This window comes from Schistosoma haematobium, chromosome 5 (genome assembly GCF_000699445.3).
Source record: "Schistosoma haematobium chromosome 5, whole genome shotgun sequence".
In the NCBI taxonomy this organism is placed as follows: domain Eukaryota; kingdom Metazoa; phylum Platyhelminthes; class Trematoda; order Strigeidida; family Schistosomatidae; genus Schistosoma; species Schistosoma haematobium.
The window spans coordinates 13379810-13402609 of record NC_067200.1 but is presented as its reverse complement, the minus strand read 5'-3'; the positions used below and the strand labels follow the sequence as shown (position 1 = coordinate 13402609).

Sequence of the window (22800 nt, the reverse complement as noted above, 5' to 3'; positions counted from 1 at the left end):
GTTTTAGGATATCGTCATAAAGCACTGTCACGACTTAAAAATCACGTAATATGACTGATAAAATCGATGAAACTACTAACGAAATCGGTCAACAAATTGACTTATAATTATCATTAAATGGTGTTGTTTTCTCGGTATCTTCATCCATTCCAGATGATTTTCAGTATGTTTCTCTATCAGTTGCTCATTCAGTAAATATCTCAAATCCTTGTCAGTCTAATTGGAGGTTTATCAACCCAATCATGCATGCAAATAACCAGTGCAAGCAGTCGAACGAATCTCTTGCAAACTGAAAACATCAGTGTTGAATTTACCCCAACACTGACTAAGATTCAAGCCATTACCATAGACATGAGTTGGGAGTGTACTCCCCTTGGTTACAACTTATGTACTCCCTGATAATCACATGAACATCAGTCACTGTTAATTATCTTGTGAAAACTTATTTAACCGAGTACATCTTGCAGCACCACGTCACCTAGTAATGTGGCATATAGGCTTAACTGATTTCAATAACTTATAATCAATATATCTCAATTAAATCGTATTTCGCCTTATGATAAACTGCATACTTGCAACTAAGCTGTATGCACCATCAGCTGGCAGGTATAAATATAAGTAAATAGTCTATGGCAACGCAGAACATTGAGTCTAGAGCATGTCTCTTCTGAATACACTCATGTTTAACGATTAGTTCTTATCTATCTGTCCGAAATTCACATAATTATCACTCACGTATTTGATTTTTTTCATAATCATTCATGTGTATTAGTAATACTACTGAATTCTACCACGGTCAAGTAAAAATGAGGTTAAGAAAATCTCTTCGTAACTAAATAAACAGTATCAAACTAACTGGAACATTAGTTGGAATTCTCCGCGATAATACTTTTTTTCTTGCAGATGCGATTGGAAATCAACTCATATGGACAGATTACCGGCATAAACGTTATTTGACTTAATAATTTAAGCCGAAAATAATACCAGTATTAAAATTTCTATAATATTGATTGTTTTTAATATTTCCAAACGCAAACTACTTTTAATACCTATAAGTTCATCTTTAAAACAGACATTTTAAAGTTATTTCATGTATTTACCGATCAGGTGCTGCCGCCTTCTTTTTGATTTATTTTTCAGCTGATCAGTACCTACTGGGTTCGTATTATTCTTGGTAAACTCCGGCGCCCGACAATCCCCTTCAAATTGGTATCGAACCAACGTCACCTTGGTTCTGGTGGGAGAGTAGTGTAGTGGCATCGGGATCTAACCATACAAACCTCAATGCTGAACACGAGATAACTGGGAAAACACTTAACGTGGGGACGTACTAATATCGAAGCAGACCATAATTCTGCAGCAGCACTATTAACAATGTAGACCGTGATTCCATAAACCATATGTACTGGTATTTTTTTATCATGCCATAGCACGATTTCGTAACAAATGAGGTCGAGCTCATCTCCCTCAAACCAAACAAGTCTTCACGACCAATAAGGAATACGACTACTCATACCTCGTCTCCGTAGTCACTATTCTGTTTCTCTGGTCATTCTACTGATACATATTCACGATAACTCGATGCACCTGATTATAACGCGAACGACAACGCACACTGACTTCACATTTTTTGATTATTATGTTGTAGCACAGCAGTCGATATCATTCATCGGTGTAGTTGTCATTTCATGACTTAAATGGTTTTATCCTGCCAATAGAAACTCCATTTATGTAACATCACATCCATTAGTTGCTTATCGACGCTGTTTATTTTACTGCGGCTCACTAGAATATCTTTGCGCTTCCCTATTCTTTATCCCTATATTCTGTCAGCATCACAGGTCAATTTCTGTTTTATCCTACCCCACTTTTTTTCACGATTTATCCCACCTTCTTACATATAAACGACTTATTACTCTGTTTTCACGACATTCCGAGTCAATTATACGATCGTGTTGTTTTATCGTCTAGAGAGTCATGGAAAATTCATGTCAGTTTTTTCTACACATATTAAATTAAATTTCACAGGTTGAAATCATGAGTCAGTTGAAGCTAGACCACCATTGAAAACCTGGAAGCACTGGACGGCCGTTTCGTCCTAGTATGGGACTCCTCAGCAGTGCGCATCCACGAACCCGCTCCCTGCGGGATTCGAACCCAGGACCTACTGGTTCCGCGCGCGAGCACTTAACCATTAGACCACTGAGCCGGCATCCAACGGTGTTAATGTCTAACTTCAACCAATCCACGAAGTTGCGCCATCGAACACCAATGTCTTCAGTGAGCTGATATCTCACAACAGACCTGGTTGAACTCCACTGGTGACGGCTTCTCACTAGAACTCCAGAAGGTTCTCCTGAAGTCAGTCACTAGTGAGCAGTTGATTATTATCAGAATGAGTTTTGGGGAGATTTTATTAAATGTCACAGATTGAAATCATGAGTCAGTTGAAGCTAGACCACCATTGAAAACCTGGAAGCACTGGACGGCCGTTTCGTCCTAGTATGGGACCGTTGGATGCCGGCTCAGTGGTCTAATGGTTAAGTGCTCGCGCGCGGAACCAGTAGGTCCTGGGTTCGAATCCCGCAGGGAGCGGGTTCGTGAATGCGCACTGCTGAGGAGTCCCATACTAGGACGAAACGGCCGTCCAGTGCTTCCAGGTTTTCAATGGTGGTCTAGCTTCAACTGACTCATGATTTCAACCTGTGAAATTTAATAAAATCTCCACAAAACTCATTCTGACTTATTAAATTGCTTATTATCACCTGCTTATACTTTCACTTTGTGCGGGTGTGGTGTTTGAGCCGTCGAAAGACTTCATAAATATTTATTCGGAAAGAAATTCACAATTGTTACGGAGAATGAAGCCTTAAAGATTATCTATCATCCTGAAAAATCCTTAGCACGTTCCTCAGCTGCTATGGTTCAACGATAGAATATTGCTTTAAGTGCATTTGACTATACGGTTCAGCACAGAAATGCCAAACAAATTCAACAGGCTGACTACATTTCTCGACAGTCATTACAAGATAGACCTGTTAATTCTTCGGACTGTTTGTTAGTGCAACCTTTACCAGTGAGACGTCCAGATCTCATTACAGAATCTCATAGATACCTAGGAAGTATACTCACTGCCATACAAAAAGGCTGGAATGCTAATCTGAAACGTAGATTTCCTGTCTATTTTTCAAAGCGGGATGAACTATCCACTACTTCCGATGGTATTTTGTGTTTGAATGATCGTATTGTCAATCCTCCATCATTGCGTAAATCTGTCATTGAAGACCTTCATAGTGGACATCTAGGTGTTGAGAAAATGAAATCCTTGGCAAGGCTCACATGTTGGTGGCCAGAAACGAATGCACACATATGTCGTACAGCAAACAGTTGTGAAAAATGTCATCAGTAGAAAAATCGGCCTTCGAAGTGGACTCCATGGCCAGTATCGTCCGAGGCCTGGCAGAGAATTCATGCTGACTATTGTGATCCGTTTCCCGGCAACTACTATACACTAGTAGTTATTGATGCTTTTTCAAAGTGGCCTTAAGTTCTTTTTCACAACTTCACCGATTTCTGATTTCACAGTCCAAGCATTAAGAGAGGTGTCTAGTCGAGAAGGGGTTCCCATGGTGTTAGTGACCGATAATGGCTCTCACTTCGCTGCAGATGCAGTCACTATCTGGTTGAATGGTATAGGGTGCAAACATCTGTTTACTGCTCCCAGACAACCTTGTTCTAATGGTCAGGCAAAAAATTTTGTCAGGACATTAAAGACTGCTATTGATTCTATTGCCGCCTCAACATTTAATGAACTGGAGAGGAAAGTAGATACTTTCCTATTGCAATATAGAAATGCCAGACATTCAGTGACGAAGGAGACTCCAGCGAAGCTATTGAAAGGAAGAATTCTTCTGTCGAATATGAGAGGGTTGGAGTCTGCAGAAGTTACATACTGTCGAGGAAATGATCTTCGACGATCTAGGGGTATTGTTCTGAAGAATGTCGGAAAATCGATGGTGCGAATTCTAGATATCAATGACTTAAGTACACACAGTCCACATGTTGATCAAATACATTTTCAGGAACCAGGTGGGTCAGTTCCAATTTCGGTTGGTAATTGTACTGCTAATGAACACGTTCTAGATATTACAGAGTCCTTATCCAATACACTGTCCGACAGACACAGGATGAACTTGAGAAGACGTACAATTGATTACAGACACCTAGACTCCAATTTAGGCTGTGGCAGATGTGTTGTTTGAACGAACTAATGATCCTGTAGGGCCAGTGAAATGTCACTGAGCCCTAGCCAAATCATCCGGCAGTTGGATCACTGAATGTCGAACAGATCATCGCTCCCTGCCAAGGTCATGTACAAGCAACGCGCATTAGTTAATCATACGCCATGGACTGGCCCATGCGGCAGTGGTCTTACTTTCGCCTGTATCTACCTTAACTAATATATTTCTGTAATAACGTCCTCTGTGTTGTACAGTCTTCAAAGTATCTATGGTACCTTGATACGTCAATGGGGGTAGTCCACGTAAGGTGCTGACCACGAGGTGTGACTTCGACGTTAGTTGGTTCGTCACACTATTCACGTCTAACTCGAGTAGGCCTCCAATCATTTCGACATAGATCATCTACGCTGGTGATTTACACTGGTGAGCAAGACTTCGAATAACGCATTCCATCACTATAATCTTTATTATTGCATTCTATACTTATTCTTTTTCATTTTTATCATCGCCTATGTTAATCTATCACCGTGAACTTTCGTTGCTTCATGTCAATGTTGATTAGTATTTAAACTTATATACTTAGTTCAATCGACAGAACTAACCAATCAACTACGATTATAATCGGCTATCGTGTTTCTTTAACAAGCATTAGCAGCATGTAAATGCTCCTGTGTAATATGTCTGTTAAAATATCAACCACTCGTGAGTATAGCCACAAGGCAACACGAACGCATATCTCTTTGTAACTTATCCACTGGTATAAATAAGACAAGATTAACTATCGACTATAAATTCATCTTTCTGCTTAACCACTATCCACTAGAATGTTTTGCTTTCTTTTTTACCACTGTCTGCCTAATTTCCAATTGCTGAGTTCCATGGCCAAACAGAGGATACGAATGCTATAAATTTACGGTGAGTTTGAACTATAAATTTCCTGCGATCTTAGATCTCGTTTAGACTGTTCGTCAGTCTACAACGCTGTGTTAATCGAAAAATTTAATCAACAGTACCTCGTACATAATCCAGATTCAAACTACTGCCTACTTCATTACTTAAAGGCAAGAGTAACCCAGGCGAGTTTCATAATTTCATTAGATTATTTCGTACTATATTTATGATGCGTGATAACATTTCGTAGTTGCTTTCACGTAAACTAGTCATATATTCTGTCACTGCCGTCAAGTTTTAGTCGAAATCATGTACATTTATGACTCGTTAGTCGACATACTGTGGTAAAACATATTGCATGTACACGAGCACGCTTAGTCCATGTCCCAAGTACACATGTTGTCGTACTTAATATGTCACTTAATGCTAGGTAATAAGCTCTTTGTATCATCCTTTTACGAAATGGCCACGTTACCTGGACCCTCTAAACCTTAGTTACATTGGTGGTTACCATTTTAATTAATGTTTATTATACCCCTTGTATTTGCTAATAATTCACACGGTAAATCATGGCTCGATTTCCTTATTACACAACAGTCGTTTTAATTCTATTTTCGGTTTATTTACATGCGATACGGGTTTGGAAAATATCTAAACGTCCTCGAAAATTCTCCACGAACCCAACCATAGTTTCGTATATGTTTTTATTCACACATCCAACTGTTACGCTAATCATACCTAAGCGAACGTTCAGTGCAACTGTCAATATACGTAAGAACGATGTTATTTAGACTTGACATTGTAACACATCTGAACTATTGTAGTTGTTCTACTTCGATGTCGTACTTCATTTTATGAAGTACTGTTTCCTCGTGGCTGTTATTTAACAGATGATTCCGGTACATCAATCGGCTGTTCAACTACTCGACGATTTACAACCTGTCCAGTTCAATTGGTGGTCTGACGACAATATCATTCGCGCGAATCATCAGTTTGTGCAGTCGAGCGAATCTCCTGCAAACTGAAAACGATATTGTCGCCTCTATCCCAACACTGACAGCGTTTTTCACGGGTATCATTGACATGAGTCCAGAGTGACACTCTTGGTTTCTTATGTTCTTTTCGATATTTTTCTGTTCACTAATCGAACAAACACGCAGCATTCACCGTTTATCATCTTTTAGAGACTTCATCGTGCCACCTTTTGCTGTCGATTTGTAGCCTTCAACCCTTACTGACTGTAACAGCAGTCATCGACTTTTCAAACTGTGACTACAAGTTGGTCAATAGCTTCGCACAACGAAATCACGACCACTCTTCACTGTTATACTTCTGTACTTACGGTTAGTCTGTTAGATATAGGTATAACTAGAATTTGACACTAATTAATAGCTGTCAACGACACTGTCCGACTTACAACTTTAAACTAATGACAGTACAAATATGGATATCGATTGATAATACACTTATCCTACTATCGCTATAGCATCATTACTCTTGCGGCAGACTTAACGTTTGTCATCGGAGGAACTGAATTACTTTTCAAGGCTATATATATTTCAGCGCGACTTGATAGAACAATAAAACGTTTTGTTCTTTTCATTATTTCTATGGTTAATCGCTTTACGTTTAACCAACGTCCTACTAACATATTATGACTCGCTGTTTCCCGACCAGTTTCTGCCGCCTCCTTTCCATTTGTTTTACAGATAAGCAATGCCTGGAGAATTTATAATATTCGTTTGGCACTCTCTGGCGCGCGACTGCTCCCAACATGTTTGGTACCGATTCAAACGGCCGTTGAATCTGGTGGGGGAGTATTGTAGGGCCAGTGAAATGTCACTGAGCCCTAGCCAAATCATCCGGCAGTTGGATCACTGAATGTCGAACAGATCATCGCTCCCTGCCAAGGTCATGTACAAGCAACGCGCATTAGTTAATCATACGCCATGGACTGGCCCATGCGGCAGTGGTCTTACTTTCGCCTGTATCTACCTTAACTAATATATTTCTGTAATAACGTCCTCTGTGTTGTACAGTCTTCAAAGTATCTATGGTACCTTGATACGTCAATGGGGGTAGTCCACGTAAGGTGCTGACCACGAGGTGTGACTTCGACGTTAGTTGGTTCGTCACACTATTCACGTCTAACTCGAGTAGGCCTCCAATCATTTCGACATAGATCATCTACGCTGGTGATTTACACTGGTGAGCAAGACTTCGAATAACGCATTCCATCACTATAATCTTTATTATTGCATTCTATACTTATTCTTTTTCATTTTTATCATCGCCTATGTTAATCTATCACCGTGAACTTTCGTTGCTTCATGTCAATGTTGATTAGTATTTAAACTTATATACTTAGTTCAATCGACAGAACTAACCAATCAACTACGATTATAATCGGCTATCGTGTTTCTTTAACAAGCATTAGCAGCATGTAAATGCTCCTGTGTAATATGTCTGTTAAAATATCAACCACTCGTGAGTATAGCCACAAGGCAACACGAACGCATATCTCTTTGTAACTTATCCACTGGTATAAATAAGACAAGATTAACTATCGACTATAAATTCATCTTTCTGCTTAACCACTATCCACTAGAATGTTTTGCTTTCTTTTTACCACTGTCTGCCTAATTTCCAATTGCTGAGTTCCATGGCCAAACAGAGGATACGAATGCTATAAATTTACGGTGAGTTTGAACTATAAATTTCCTGCGATCTTAGATCTCGTTTAGACTGTTCGTCAGTCTACAACGCTGTGTTAATCGAAAAATTTAATCAACAGTACCTCGTACATAATCCAGATTCAAACTACTGCCTACTTCATTACTTAAAGGCAAGAGTAACCCAGGCGAGTTTCATAATTTCATTAGATTATTTCGTACTATATTTATGATGCGTGATAACATTTCGTAGTTGCTTTCACGTAAACTAGTCATATATTCTGTCACTGCCGTCAAGTTTTAGTCGAAATCATGTACATTTATGACTCGTTAGTCGACATACTGTGGTAAAACATATTGCATGTACACGAGCACGCTTAGTCCATGTCCCAAGTACACATGTTGTCGTACTTAATATGTCACTTAATGCTAGGTAATAAGCTCTTTGTATCATCCTTTTACGAAATGGCCACGTTACCTGGACCCTCTAAACCTTAGTTACATTGGTGGTTACCATTTTAATTAATGTTTATTATACCCCTTGTATTTGCTAATAATTCACACGGTAAATCATGGCTCGATTTCCTTATTACACAACAGTCGTTTTAATTCTATTTTCGGTTTATTTACATGCGATACGGGTTTGGAAAATATCTAAACGTCCTCGAAAATTCTCCACGAACCCAACCATAGTTTCGTATATGTTTTTATTCACACATCCAACTGTTACGCTAATCATACCTAAGCGAACGTTCAGTGCAACTGTCAATATACGTAAGAACGATGTTATTTAGACTTGACATTGTAACACATCTGAACTATTGTAGTTGTTCTACTTCGATGTCGTACTTCATTTTATGAAGTATTGTTTCCTCGTGGCTGTTATTTAACAGATGATTCCGGTACATCAATCGGCTGTTCAACTACTCGACGATTTACAACCTGTCCAGTTCAATTGGTGGTCTGACGACAATATCATTCGCGCGAATCATCAGTTTGTGCAGTCGAGCGAATCTCCTGCAAACTGAAAACGATATTGTCGCCTCTATCCCAACACTGACAGCGTTTTTCACGGGTATCATTGACATGAGTCCAGAGTGACACTCTTGGTTTCTTATGTTCTTTTCGATATTTTTCTGTTCACTAATCGAACAAACACGCAGCATTCACCGTTTATCATCTTTTAGAGACTTCATCGTGCCACCTTTTGCTGTCGATTTGTAGCCTTCAACCCTTACTGACTGTAACAGCAGTCATCGACTTTTCAAACTGTGACTACAAGTTGGTCAATAGCTTCGCACAACGAAATCACGACCACTCTTCACTGTTATACTTCTGTACTTACGGTTAGTCTGTTAGATATAGGTATAACTAGAATTTGACACTAATTAATAGCTGTCAACGACACTGTCCGACTTACAACTTTAAACTAATGACAGTACAAATATGGATATCGATTGATAATACACTTATCCTACTATCGCTATAGCATCATTACTCTTGCGGCAGACTTAACGTTTGTCATCGGAGGAACTGAATTACTTTTCAAGGCTATATATATTTCAGCGCGACTTGATAGAACAATAAAACGTTTTGTTCTTTTCATTATTTCTATGGTTAATCGCTTTACGTTTAACCAACGTCCTACTAACATATTATGACTCGCTGTTTCCCGACCAGTTTCTGCCGCCTCCTTTCCATTTGTTTTACAGATAAGCAATGCCTGGAGAATTTATAATATTCGTTTGGCACTCTCTGGCGCGCGACTGCTCCCAACATGTTTGGTACCGATTCAAACGGCCGTTGAATCTGGTGGGGGAGTATTGTAGGGCCAGTGAAATGTCACTGAGCCCTAGCCAAATCATCCGGCAGTTGGATCACTGAATGTCGAACAGATCATCGCTCCCTGCCAAGGTCATGTACAAGCAACGCGCATTAGTTAATCATACGCCATGGACTGGCCCATGCGGCAGTGGTCTTACTTTCGCCTGTATCTACCTTAACTAATATATTTCTGTAATAACGTCCTCTGTGTTGTACAGTCTTCAAAGTATCTATGGTACCTTGATACGTCAATGGGGGTAGTCCACGTAAGGTGCTGACCACGAGGTGTGACTTCGACGTTAGTTGGTTCGTCACACTATTCACGTCTAACTCGAGTAGGCCTCCAATCATTTCGACATAGATCATCTACGTTGGTGATCTACAATCCCTTTGTACTTGTTGAATGCTTGATTTCGAATTCCAAATACAGTACATTCGTTCATGCTCATCTAGTACTTCTTGATCCGATTACGTTATTTCCAGGATTCTTAGTTCATACTATAATTCAAACAATTCTAATCATCATACCGTGTCTTTACAATATTCACACGCAATATTCACATAAGTATGACATGGACGTATGATGCACACACCCCTCACATGACGCTGAAACCTATCAGATTAAGAACAAACTTTTTCGATACATACAGTTGACGTCCATCACACACCTATTTAAGGTTATTTTCGAAAAGACATTTTTAAAAATGACGGTGTTATTTTCAACAGGGGGGTTTGCGAGGCTGTCAATACATCAAATTCACATGGGTTGTTCTAGCCTCAATTCATTCATTCTTCTCAAGCCACATTTTTACCCTGCCAATCATCTGCTTATCAACCTTGACTTTCTATGTAGGCGTATGTGTGCATTTCTTATTTTACTTACCACATATCTGTGACTTATTTTTGTCTCACTACAAATATCAATCCACACTTGGTTAAATCGGGTTGGTTAACATGCCTTCTCCACTGCGCGTCGTTTCGCTTCACTCTCTTCTCTTCGTTTTTCCGATCGTGTGGCTGGATCAATGATTGTATGAAATACACGTATTCGAAATCCATTCTCATATTTAACTTATTTGATTCTGGTACTCATTAATGCGATTTAGGTCGACGATTATATATACGATGGCAACTGGCATGTATATCTCAATAATAATCATAATGCAATGTATTCAGTGTTTGATTACTGGCCACTGAATCCACTGGAACTAAAGTAGCCGAGTGGCTGGACTCTCCTTGTTAAAAAAACGGCAGGCCTAGAAAAGAATCGCGACATCAAGAAGTGACTGCAAATAAATCAGTTTATATACATAAAGTTATCCAAAAACTATTGGATATTGATTATGTATGTCCTAGTGGGGTCCCCCAGGGCTCAGTACTAGGGCCTCTTCTCTTCTTGATCTACATAAACGATCTTCCTAAACAGGTAACGTCAGACTTATTACTTTTTGCCGACGACGTGAGACTTTGGAGAGAGGTACGCAACCAAGACGATAAACAGGCACTTCAAGAGGATCTGACTCGACTTCAAAGTTGGGCAGACGATAACGGACTTACCTTTAACACTTCAAAGTGTAAAGTAGTCCATCTGCGACATGTCGCAAACTACAGTTACAACTTAGGAAACTCCTCTCTAGTAGTATCCCAAGTCGAAAAAGATTTAGGAGTCCTGGTGCCCCACGACTTAAAGTCTTACGCTAACTGTGACAAAAATGCCTTCCGAGCAAACCTTGCACTGGTAACGTTGAGGCGCATTTTTGGCCAGTTTGACGGAAGAACTTTCCACACAATCTTCAATAGTTTCATCCGTCCCCATTTAGAGTACGGAAACATAGCACTCCCCCCTCACTCCAAAAGGACAAGGTCACTTTGGAGCGTATCCAACGGCGAGCCACGAAATCAGTTCGAGGACTCAAATCTAAGCCTTACGAAGAACGCCTCCGTTCACTAGACCTTTACCCACTAGAATATAGGCGTCTTAGAGGTGATTTATTAATGGCTTATAGTATTCTTAACACTTCTGGACATCCTCTTAAACACCTACTTAAGCTTAGTTTGAATAATAACCTAAGGGGTAACACCCAGAAACTGGAAACACAACATAGCAAGACGGAATGTAGACACAACTTCTACTCCTTAAGAGTTGTCAAAAGCTGGAACTCGCTGCCGGCCGAGCTAGTCCAAGCGACTTCTCAGGAGTCCTTCAAGAGGCAACTTGACCTATTCTTAAGGACCAAGGACAGCATCACACTATGATTTACCAATTTCTTTTCCTTTTTATTGTTAACATACCTAGGTTCCTGCCTGGAGGATTTGGTGATCCCCTGCTACTAGACACGGAAGCCTGTTAAGCGAAAGCTTCTTCTATTCCGTCCACAACCATTTGAACCATTTGAACCATTTAAACAAGTTGTGCTTGTAAATTTGTGTACATTTTGATTTCAAGATCTCAGCTGGTAAGTACTTTTAGTTGCCTAGGCGTCTTAATCTTACGCTTGTATTCTGGTTTTTGTTTTCTGTTGCCTTGATTGGTAAATATTTGTACGTTACATCTCCTTGTTAAGTATTCAACTCACTTTTTTCCTCATTCCGTTTCCCAGATATTGCACACACTGCTCGTCACCCTCCCAACACAAAAGGTACCTAGACACAACCCTACCAAAGTCTGGATGTTACCGTTCACCAGTGTATATGTCTGAAATATCTGTTTTTGCAGATGAAAGCCACTAAATCCCTCACATATGCCACGGAAAACACTATTATCTCTCCAACACTGTTGCTGCGAAGTCACTCAAATCCAGCCCCTAGTGTATGTGAATGTGGGTCATGTTTTCATGAAGAAATCCCAATTGATGTGTTGCCTAGCAAATTGTTCACTGCTAAACCTGGAAGACTAGTGTCTGCTATCAATACTTTAGTCGAAAGTATCTCTAAGCAAAAAGTTGGCTCCAACGACTCCATCCACTATACTTTTAACATAATGGGTAAGATGACATCCAGTGCAGCTGGAGACGGACAGTATTGGTGGGACGACTTATTGGTAAGTCGTTTGTTGGTAAATTCCAGTGGTCCAACTCTTGTTTCCTGAGTATTTTGATGGGTCAATCTGATTGTCCAACTCTGCTTAGAGATTTATGGGTGTATACTTTAGCTACTTAAATGTGCATTTAGCTAGCGAACGTAAGTTGTTGGTAGGAAATATGGTTATGTTAAGACTATAAAATTTGGTTGTATTCCGTCATGTCGAAACATCAACTCGTATCTCCCTTCAGCCAGCAAAACGCTGGGTCGAGTTTTTGGTAGCCACATGATCATATTCAGTCACCCCCATGTCTTAAACACTATTTGGACCTAAATATCGAAAATTATTACCACTCTACCTTAGTGTTACGACATCTATGGGAACAACTGTGTATGTTCAGGTTAGGCTTGAGAATGGTAAATAAATGTACAGAGATAGAAAAGTGTCTTGGTGATGTGCAACACTTGATGGAAAATAGTCCTAGGATTCAAGGGAGTACAGCAATATACACGGAATATCTTCTATTTAGTTAGTGATATACACTTAGTTCATGTGTTTTTATCATTCCTTTTTTCCAGTAAATCCTCTTTAGGTTCTACGGTTTTAAATCTATACTGATCATCCAGAAAGTGGTTACCTTTAAGACAAATACACAGTTTTGAATTATAGCGTGTGAATTTACAAGTTTTTGTGAAACAACACGAAGTCGTTTAGGTAAAAATGAATAACATTCAATGTCAAATTGAATGAGCTTACATGTTGAGTGAAATTGTGAGATTAACAATTAGAATAAATATGGGTAGGGTGAGAAATAGATATGCTGTTACAGGTGCGATTGAATGTTTAGTGGAAGTCTATATAGTGTATAGTCATATGAATTAAATATGGAACATTGTAGTGGGATGAGTTCTCCGAAAATTGATCGTGATATTAAATCAATGACAGTAAGATGAGATCGGTTTTCAAACCTCTCGTTGTCCTTTGGTATTGGGAAACGGCTTCTAAAGAGTACTTTATTCAGCTTTGTTTTTCCTTCTAATATCAAACTCATGCGAAGCCGGTTATGACTTTCTGGTCTCTTCTGTACTGTTTTTTTATTATAATTTCGAGCTTATATTGGCCAGTCATTGATTCATGCTCATCCTATGAACTACCCTCGATGTTTGTTACTTAATGAATTCGGAAAGTTCTTGCGTTTTGTTTCTGCATACGATGAAGTTTAGTGACTCATTATTAATTGTTAGTTTCAGTCATTTAAGTTGGTGAACTCATTTGGCTTCGGTGGAGAAACTCCATGAAAAACGGCACAACTACCGGGGCTCAATAGCCGTTTTAGTCTTTCTTTGCCTTACCTGTTGTCCAATTATTGCCGACCATTTGTGTATCTCATAACAATGGTTTATTATGCCTTATTTATTACTTGAATAAGTGTGTCGACGTACATTTTTGAGTAATCAAAATGAAATCGAAAACATGGAAAGTATTAATAAAGTATAAAAACCATCTCATGGCAGATTTTATTGGGAAAGATGTACTACATAAAGCCTATCAGTATCACAATCCACATCCATGTGCCCACTTAAGATTTAATATATCTGAAATCATATAGAAATCTTGCACAAGATGCAAAATAATTGTATTGCTGATCTTTAAATTACTCCATCTATTTTTATTTTCTTTGCAGAAGCTTCTACTCGTTTGTTGACTGTTTATTAATGTAGAACATTCTGATAGTTATATTTATTCTGTAATCTTTAGTTTGTTTTGTGTCATTACTACTACCTCTCATCAATTTGCTTTAAACAAATTGTATATATATTTAAAAATCTTGTATTTTTTGTCTTTTAAAAGTTCGTACAAGGCGAGAAGTCGGAGACCTTAACACCATTTACTCTTATTCTTCGAGCGTTGATCCGCTTCGAAGACCTCTATGCTAATAACCAAAGAAACTGCTTGACTGAAATCATTAATATTTGTCGTTCGTGTAATCATAAGAAAAAACCAGACTATAAATCAACTCGTTTAAAATTTTATATTGGATTGAGTTCATACGTCAACAGTATTGATATGTTTTGTTGGTCTCCTGGTTCACGAGATATTGCCTTTGAATTTGTTCTAGCTTGGAGTACTCTACTCATAAACGAGAGTGGTTTGCAACATATTAGCCGTAGTAACCTTGCTCCAGAATCATTTGGTGTGATTGAGAATTGGGCCGAATATTTATCAACGGGAAAATTAAGTTCAAAATCCTCTCGATTTATTCAAGTAGAACCAGACCATTCTAGCTTCTTTCAGGAGGTATTTGTTGATAGTTACTTTGCTTCGTAAATTATTAGTGTGACTTCGAATTTTCTCTATCATGTTTTGTAGTTAATGTTTATTTTTGTCACTTTATTCAAGCACAGATATTGTTACAAAGGGATACCAAATACATATACGCCACACAATAGCAATGAGAATGTGAAGAGATGTTACTGGTGGCAGCAGACCAGTTGAACCGCCCCTTGAAAAACTGCCCATCGTCCAAAACATTGGTAGATGTTAGTGACTGGCATCCCGCCATCTTCACAGATTGTTTCGCTCACAGCAGACTTCTTGCTGCCAGTGCCTCGGATGAGTTGAGAGAGCTTCCGGCAGTTACCAGATGCAGCTTCTACTTCCTACTCATTGGCATGCTCCGACCACCAGGCTTCTCGGTCCTTCCACAAGCTTTTCACAATTCCATTACGTAGCAGTCTTCGTTTATGGTCAAACTCACGGTCACCGTGAGTAGACCAATGGGCTTCAATAAGTCGTAAGGAGCCAGAAAAAACCCAATGTTTATAAGCGGGATGTTTCGCGAAGCCGCGACTTTGTTTGCCCTTTTCATGGCGTCGTGCATTTGCAACCAATGCTCATCTATGCTTTTCTGTGGGATGGTAGCTAGCCTTGAACCTAGCTCGATTCGATATTTAGTTGCAACCAATTCACTGACATTGATCCGTTTAGGAGGATGAATTTGTTGGCCACTGAAAATTAAGAGGACTCTTCCCGCCCTCGGCTGTATCGAAGCATTTGTCAACAAAACATGATATTGTTTTACAGCATATTTTTCATAAAGATAAAATGTTCCACTTACGACATCATAGGCAAGTGAAGCAGATACTTCCGAATAAATATCATAGTCATCAAATCATAACTTTTTTAAGATTTATCAACACTAGTATTCATAAGACTTGAGCTACCATAATCTATTTGTCTAAAATTATTTAATGCCGTTATCTAATTAATAATTTTTAGGGTAATGGGAGACATTAAACGCAAGTTTTTTAACTGTTCCATACAGTGTTTGTTTCTCCACGCTGGCAACATATTAATGCCTATGAAATGTAACTTAAAAACTTCTAAACTATATTTGCAAGTTTGGCTAAACCCGGTTTCCAATCTGTAAACTAACGAATAAAAGCTCAAAAACCTGACGAAATGTGCTACTGCTGTACTATATTATGTATATAGTGTTTATCACCGAGTGTGTTATTGCATAGACCGCGCGCTTGACAGCAGTTGCATACCAGATTTAAACGATTGTCACTTACTTTTGATAGAAAACTTCAAATGTTTATTAATTGAACACAGAGTAAATGCGTAATTTTCTCTTGTCTTTTTTATTAGCTTGAATTATCAAATGTTTGTGAAAATCCTATACATCTTACTACAAAAGAGATCGTTATAGCTAAAAATCCTGAAGCAGGAACTACTAAAGATAATCTTCATAGCAATTTTAGGCACAGATCGATAACTTTAATTATCGATACTGGTGAATCGTGTACTGTAGAAGAAAAAACGATGAATACGAATTCTGAGTTGTACAAATTAAGCAAAGTATGGGAATCTGTTGTTGCAAAACAACTAGGAAATGTGAACAACACAATTGTATACAAAATTGGCGAACCACTTGACTCATTGATCTCATCAATTAACAAGTATTGGGGATATAATCGATGTACAATATGTTCAGAAAGTAATTAATATGTATTTTGATTCAGTCTTCTTTTTGTTATCTATTCAATGTTGAGTGTTTTTCTAACCTTCTCCGACCAAAGTCGACTTGAACAATATCAGTGACTGTCTTACTGATGTTAAATATTTTCTTTACTAATCATAAGTTCAATATATCGTTTTGTACTATGCTATTTATGTATCAAGAGTGTTACATTTCTTAGGAAATAAATTTTGTTTTTTACAAATAAACACATTACATGTTTTCTTGAATATTATATATATATAAGTCGTCTTTTGTAGCTCATTGTATAGGGAAAATAGTGGATGCCTGAAATTTATTAGAAGTTGGCTGGAATATATTGTTGAATTCAGAGGTATGAATAGTTATCAGGGATCTGTGCCTTTTAGTAGACTTAATTAGAAGTATGATCAAAGTCAAGCGTTTGTTGTTGGTGTGAAATCTTTCAAACACTATATTCATGAAAATCACATTTGGATTTACAATATTTGTATGAACTAAGATGTACGACGAGTGTCTTTTTTAAATAATTACAAAACTCCGGTTTTTCTTCTACGAAAAATTTGTTCCAGGCATACCATATCACTGTTATTAAAAACTGCCGATCCTATAATTAATTAAAGCAGGTGAAATGTTCATATAGACGTCTGTTAGCCCATTTGTGGTTGTGACTCTAGAAATTAAATGAATTGGTAACCTGGGGTTTTACATCAGACTGGAATAAACATAATCTGGGTTTTGTATCATTTTACTCATTAAGTTATTCTGTCAAACTATGTACGTGTTAACTTGTACATAACATCGAGTAGTGTTCATTTTATTGACCCTATATCTGAGTCCATTTAGATCGGACAAATGATTGCTGTCAAAATATATCACCCTAGTTGCCATCGTATATGGTTATCGCGTTAATGATTTACAGAATCAAATAAGTTAAATATGAGAATGGATTTCGAATACGTGTATTTCATACAATCATTGATCCAGCCACACGATCGGAAAAACGAAGAGAAGAGAGTGAAGCGAAACGACGCGCAGTGGAGAAGGCATGTTAACCAACCCGATTTAACCAAGTGTGGATTGATATTTGTAGTGAGACAAAAATAAGTCACAGATATGTGGTAAGTAAAATAAGAAATGCACACATACGCCTACATAGAAAGTCAAGGTTGATAAGCGGATGATTGGCAGGGTAAAAATGTGGCTTGAGAAGAATGAATGAATTGAGGCTAGAATAACCTATGTGGGCTTAACATAATACCAACAACTCAGTGTAACTTACACTCTATAGGACTAGTGTGGAAATGTTAACATTAAATAAATCAAGTCCAGGATAGTGTATATATAATTTATTTAACGAATATACAATGAAGGTTTGCTATATATAATGTACAAAAGTCATTTAACACATGCACAATGAATTATGTTTATTAATACGGTACAACTCGACGAGCAGTTGTTTTATAGCTATAGCGTCCATCAGTCGACTTGTCAATTCTTGACTCCTTACCAGATTCAGATTTCTCTGCTCTATCTTGAGAAGTTAAATTAACATTGTTTACATGTCGACGATATTTAGAAGACTTTAAATCAGGATTGTTGTTACTATTGTTGTTAGAAGGATGTTCATGATATTTTTCATGTGAACGTCGATTACGAATGATAGGATTAGGACGACTAGAGTCTAGTATTAATGAATCGTTTTTAATAAATGGAATATTCGTATCAGTTAAAGGTGGTGTGATAGCAACATCAATCATATCTCCAATTGTAAATTGTACATCCTATTAGTTGAAGTTATTAAAAAAGTGTGAATATTGCAACTTTTGTAAAGATAAAGGATAAGATAAAAACATCACATTTAAATTTATTTACCTAGTAGAAGGAATATGTATTTGCAGCTTTTCATACTAAAACAACTGAAAATAGGCGGAATGGTATTAGAAACAATATGATCGAATAATCGACAGTTAACTTTCCCCCAACAATTAGGTCATTACTTGGTGTCTAAACAAATCAGCTTCTGATGACAGCTTGAATTAAAGTAAGGGAATAGTATCAATAGGCACCGCTAAGATATTTCAAGCGCTAAAGTCATAGCTTCCCACGAAATCCATAGTCCCTTTGCAAGTACTCGAACTCAAGTATTTAATTTCCATCTTTAATAGTCTTCTCAGTGTACTGTAGAAAAACAAAGCATAGTGGTACGACCAGTACATAATTCTTTGTAGGTAATTGAGTTCATCCTCGACATTATATCTTGATCTAACCTACTATTTCTGTTAACCACTATAATTGGAATGAGGCATAAACAACTATAGTCAGTTCTTTACTGAACCTTCGTTTAAGTTATAGATAAAGGACTAATGAAAACGTTAAATTCACTAAGTCGATCGAGTTAGCTTCGTAGAATAGGTCTAGTTGTTAAAGAGAGCTCTTTTCATTATAATAGAAGGAATTATCTGTATACAAAGTCTAATTGTTTTATAACTCTTTGATCATCATCCCAGTATCCTAATCAAATGCGTACAGCTTTTTAACTTCTATTCCATTGAAAAATAGAGCTAGGAAATCTAGTCAATTATCAATACTATTTCAAATGTACTGAGACTAATCTGGTGCAACTGAGTTGAATTCAAGAAGTGATCAGAGGGTCACAGAAAAGCATAATTATTTTACCAAAAACTAAAATGAAGGGATTGCAAATGGAAATCAGTTCTATGATTTAGAGGCTAACTACAGTATGAATAAATAATAATTAAAACAATACTGTACAACAGAAAAGTTCAACTTCAAAAGTAAAAAAGTCTACAAGATTGCTAAAATGTGCTCAAATTATACCACCATAAATAGGGGTAGTGCTATCAGTTACAAAGTATAAGAAATAACACATGCGTTTATATAATGTGGATCTGAATATTCCCATAGTCTTGGGTACATTTATATTGCCAATAACTGATTATACTTTCTCGATAACGAGGAAACTCTAGACAACCTGACCTATTTATTATTTTACCACAAAATTAAACCAACCCATACTTTTAACATGATACGATCTGTATCGGAAGGAGAACCAGAGCAAACTGTACCCAATTCCCGCATTCTGTACACCGGTGATCGATGGTCCGGGAAAACCAAGGCGAAATCAAACAACGTTCCTCTTCTACGGGATTCTGGATTAACTTGTTTAACAAGAGATGCAAGTTCTCTTAGAGTAGCATCAAACCTTTAAAATTAGACAGAAGTACGAGAACTCAGATTAAATAGATATATCGGCTTAGAACCTTACGCAAGGGCGCATTGTTTTTAGTCGCAAACTTCAATATCACAGAAAAGTTCCAACTTGCGTAATCTAGTTAGTGCATTTGAGTGCCTATTTGACTCTTATCCTTACTGACTTCTGGAACCAGAAGTCTTACCGTTTATCAAAATCTCGGCTTTCGTAATAATCAGAAGACTGGTATTATTAATAGATCTGAATTCCTGATGGATAACAAACCGGAGTTTGATTGCAGGTCAATACAACTATTTAGTGGAATATTCAGTCAAACATCTCAACAATGTGCTGCAGATACAAAGACCAATAACCTTGCTTATTACTGCTTTTTTCTATGAGCCTTATATGATACCAACGAAATCCCCACCTATGTTACATTGCATGTGAAAATCCGGATAACAGCTATATAGCAAACATTTAGTTAACTTGAGTTCTTACGATTATTTGAAAAGAACTTTGTGCATCAATTGATTGTCAGAGAAATCTAATCGCTGATTGTTATTTCTTTTACTGTTTCAACAATGAGAACATTTCTTCGACATAAATTGAATCACATTTGTGCTCTTTGGTCGACTTTTAAAAAATACAAATTAAATGCCCTGACTGCTATGTGGAAGAGTTTTTCAATGTCAGGTGAGAAAATATCTGCCCAAAGTTACAACTAGGCACGATCAAATGTCTGTCAGAGGAACATTATTGTTAGTCGACCGGTAAGTATTTTTTAAAGGTATTTGAGTGGACTTGAGTTTAGTGCAGTATGAGATTACGAGTATCCTAACCAGAGTGCCTACAATACCTTCGTATAGTTTCGCATATATATTTGGTGCCCTATCGTACCAATATTTATGTGTTCAAATAAAATAAATAAAGGGTGAATGAAACGGTCAACAAGGTCAAATAATACTTCATCGTGAGATTTAAGTCATATTAAGTGGAAAGATCCAGGTATCCAAAGATAGTCGATGGTCAAGTGGTACAATCACAGTGAAACTTTTAGCTTGAGGAGAAACTGTATTATCACTTTTGCCAAACAACTGAAGCAGGAAGTTTAAAATGAGTAATCAGAACCCTTATTAATGAAGGTTTCCCATAAGCGGATGGAAGAGTTATCGACGACTAATATTTAACATATTGAGCCCCTATCGTTTTCAGAACATTCAGTTTTAGGGACGTAAGGCTCTCAACAGTACAAACTTATTAACAGGTCTGGATACAATTCCGAAACAAGCTTGACAGACTGAGAATAACATTTAAGTGAGTAACGGATATTTTGTTTGTAGTCATATACACCCCATAAGATAAAATACACGTGTAGGATTGTGTTGTTGGTTATTATTCGATCATGAGAAGCCATTTTTGGTATATTTAACTATGGTACTAATTTGATGAGGACGTTACAACATATTTCGTACCTGTTAAAGCAAAGTACAAATATGTAGTCATCGAACCGTATGACATGTAAAACTCGGCAGAGCATGTCAAGTAAAGTGACCTGAGTAATGGTCTTAAAATGCTGTCATGGTAAACAAGTGGAAATAACCAAAAAGTTTACGTCAGTTGAAACCATATATTAATGTAAGACCTCATCAGTGTATAACGACGAGTTACCAAACAATATCCCACCACCAGGCTACTTTACTTAAAAACACTCACCACGTATATACTTGAAGTTCATTTATTGGGGTACGACCTCTAGAATACTCCAAAACGTTATTATGTTTCTTTGTGCTGCAAAACATTCTGAGCAATAGTGGACATGTCTTTTCGCGATTAACACTGCTATCATCTGACACCGTCATTCTAGTAGGTCAGAAAACCCTATTTAATATTGACCTGGAGAGCAAGTATATTCCAGTTGGCTCCTTGACGATTGTTCGACAATGTTAGGCAACGACTTCAGATTTTTGTTGTTGTTTCCTGTGGTGTGCTACTCAACCAGACAGCAGGGATATTTTTAGTAAGTTACCAGAAGAAGTAAAAATATGGAGAAGTCAGCTTCCAGCTCGAAGGTACGCTGCTTGCAGATGTGAGTGTGAGAAAATCTGGATGAGAAAGAATCAAGAAAAAAAGTTCAATCGATAACTTATTAGAGACATAGAATACAACCACACTATATAATGAAGGCGATCGATAGCAAGCAGCAATAAAACAAGCGTAAAATCAACATAATCTGAAAACCGTAACCGAGAGTAAATCAAACCGTTTGGATGCGCAACAGTATGGTTTGTCCAGCCGCTCAGCCGCAACAGTCCAAAATCCAATACCTTCAGTGTCATTAAAAAATAAGATTTCAAATTTTCCTATATAAGATGCTGCGTTTTTTGTATCTTTGTATTTAACACGTATAAGTGCGCTCTCCTTCTCTATATTTTATTTATATGAGCATTTTTATTAAAATAGTCTATTACGTTTCTCATGTATTATCCGTAGTTCACTGGAACCAGAAGATATTTATCTCCTTAGTGTTTTTATGTGCTGTGACATTGGCTGCACTACTGAAAAATTGGTAGTACTATTTTTTTCATCGAACTACTCACTTGTTCAGATGTTTAATCGCACCAGGATCAAAAGCAATGTCAGGCTTTTATATTCTCTTGATTCTAAAGGTCCCACAGAAATTCAGGTTTTGACGACACTTCAGTCTGTAAAAATTTATAAAAGAAGGATATGTAGTGTTTGTATGAACAAGTGGTTCTTTTGTACTTGATGTATGTTTGGTTTCGAATTCCAAATACAATACGTTCGTTTGTGACCATCTATTTCCCTTCGGTCTAATTTGCGCTATTTCAGGGATTCGAAGTTGGTATAATAGTTCAAATACTTCTAGGCATCATAGGATACCAACCAAGTCAAATCAAAAGTTAGGGAAGAAT

General features: G+C 37.5%; 2 protein-coding genes across 2 annotated transcripts; one reads left to right on the top strand and one right to left on the bottom strand.

The window, feature by feature from the left end:
• Window positions 1-11893: 11893 nt before the first annotated feature.
• Window positions 11894-16839, top strand: MS3_00009193 (uncharacterized protein). Its single transcript, XM_012939081.3, has 4 exons — window positions 11894-12084; window positions 12229-12668; window positions 14502-14948; window positions 16302-16839. Exons 2-4 carry the CDS (start codon window positions 12345-12347, stop codon window positions 16656-16658), a joined length of 1128 nt encoding a protein of 375 aa, XP_012794535.1. The 5' UTR covers window positions 11894-12084; window positions 12229-12344; the 3' UTR covers window positions 16659-16839.
• A 90-nt stretch (window positions 16840-16929) lies between these two features.
• SAP18 (Histone deacetylase complex subunit sap18) lies at window positions 16930-22175 on the bottom strand. The gene is made up of 4 exons (XM_051217528.1): window positions 22128-22175; window positions 21581-21969; window positions 19690-19876; window positions 16930-18434 (listed from the first exon to the last, which is right to left on the bottom strand). Exons 2-4 carry the CDS (start codon window positions 21724-21726, stop codon window positions 18081-18083), a joined length of 687 nt encoding a protein of 228 aa, XP_051064942.1. The 5' UTR covers window positions 21727-21969; window positions 22128-22175; the 3' UTR covers window positions 16930-18080.
• Window positions 22176-22800: the final 625 nt, after the last annotated feature.

What these genes read in the sequence shown, in the direction of transcription:
- SAP18 (XM_051217528.1), bottom strand. Translation starts at nt 21,726, where the DNA reads ATGACGGTGTCAGATGATAGCAGTGTTAATCGCGAAAAGACATGTCCA. An exon ending in GAACTTCAAGTATATACGTG is followed by an intron (nt 19,877 to 21,580) that starts GTGAGTGTTTTT and finishes CTAATTTTAAAG; the next exon opens with GTTTGATGCTACTCTAAGAG. An exon ending in CAGATCGTATCATGTTAAAA is followed by an intron (nt 18,435 to 19,689) that starts GTATGGGTTGGT and finishes TTCAACTAATAG; the next exon opens with GATGTACAATTTACAATTGG.
- MS3_00009193 (XM_012939081.3), top strand. Translation starts at nt 12,345, where the DNA reads ATGAAAGCCACTAAATCCCTCACATATGCCACGGAAAACACTATTATC. An exon ending in ATTGGTGGGACGACTTATTG is followed by an intron (nt 12,669 to 14,501) that starts GTAAGTCGTTTG and finishes GTCTTTTAAAAG; the next exon opens with TTCGTACAAGGCGAGAAGTC. An exon ending in ATTCTAGCTTCTTTCAGGAG is followed by an intron (nt 14,949 to 16,301) that starts GTATTTGTTGAT and finishes CTTTTTTATTAG; the next exon opens with CTTGAATTATCAAATGTTTG.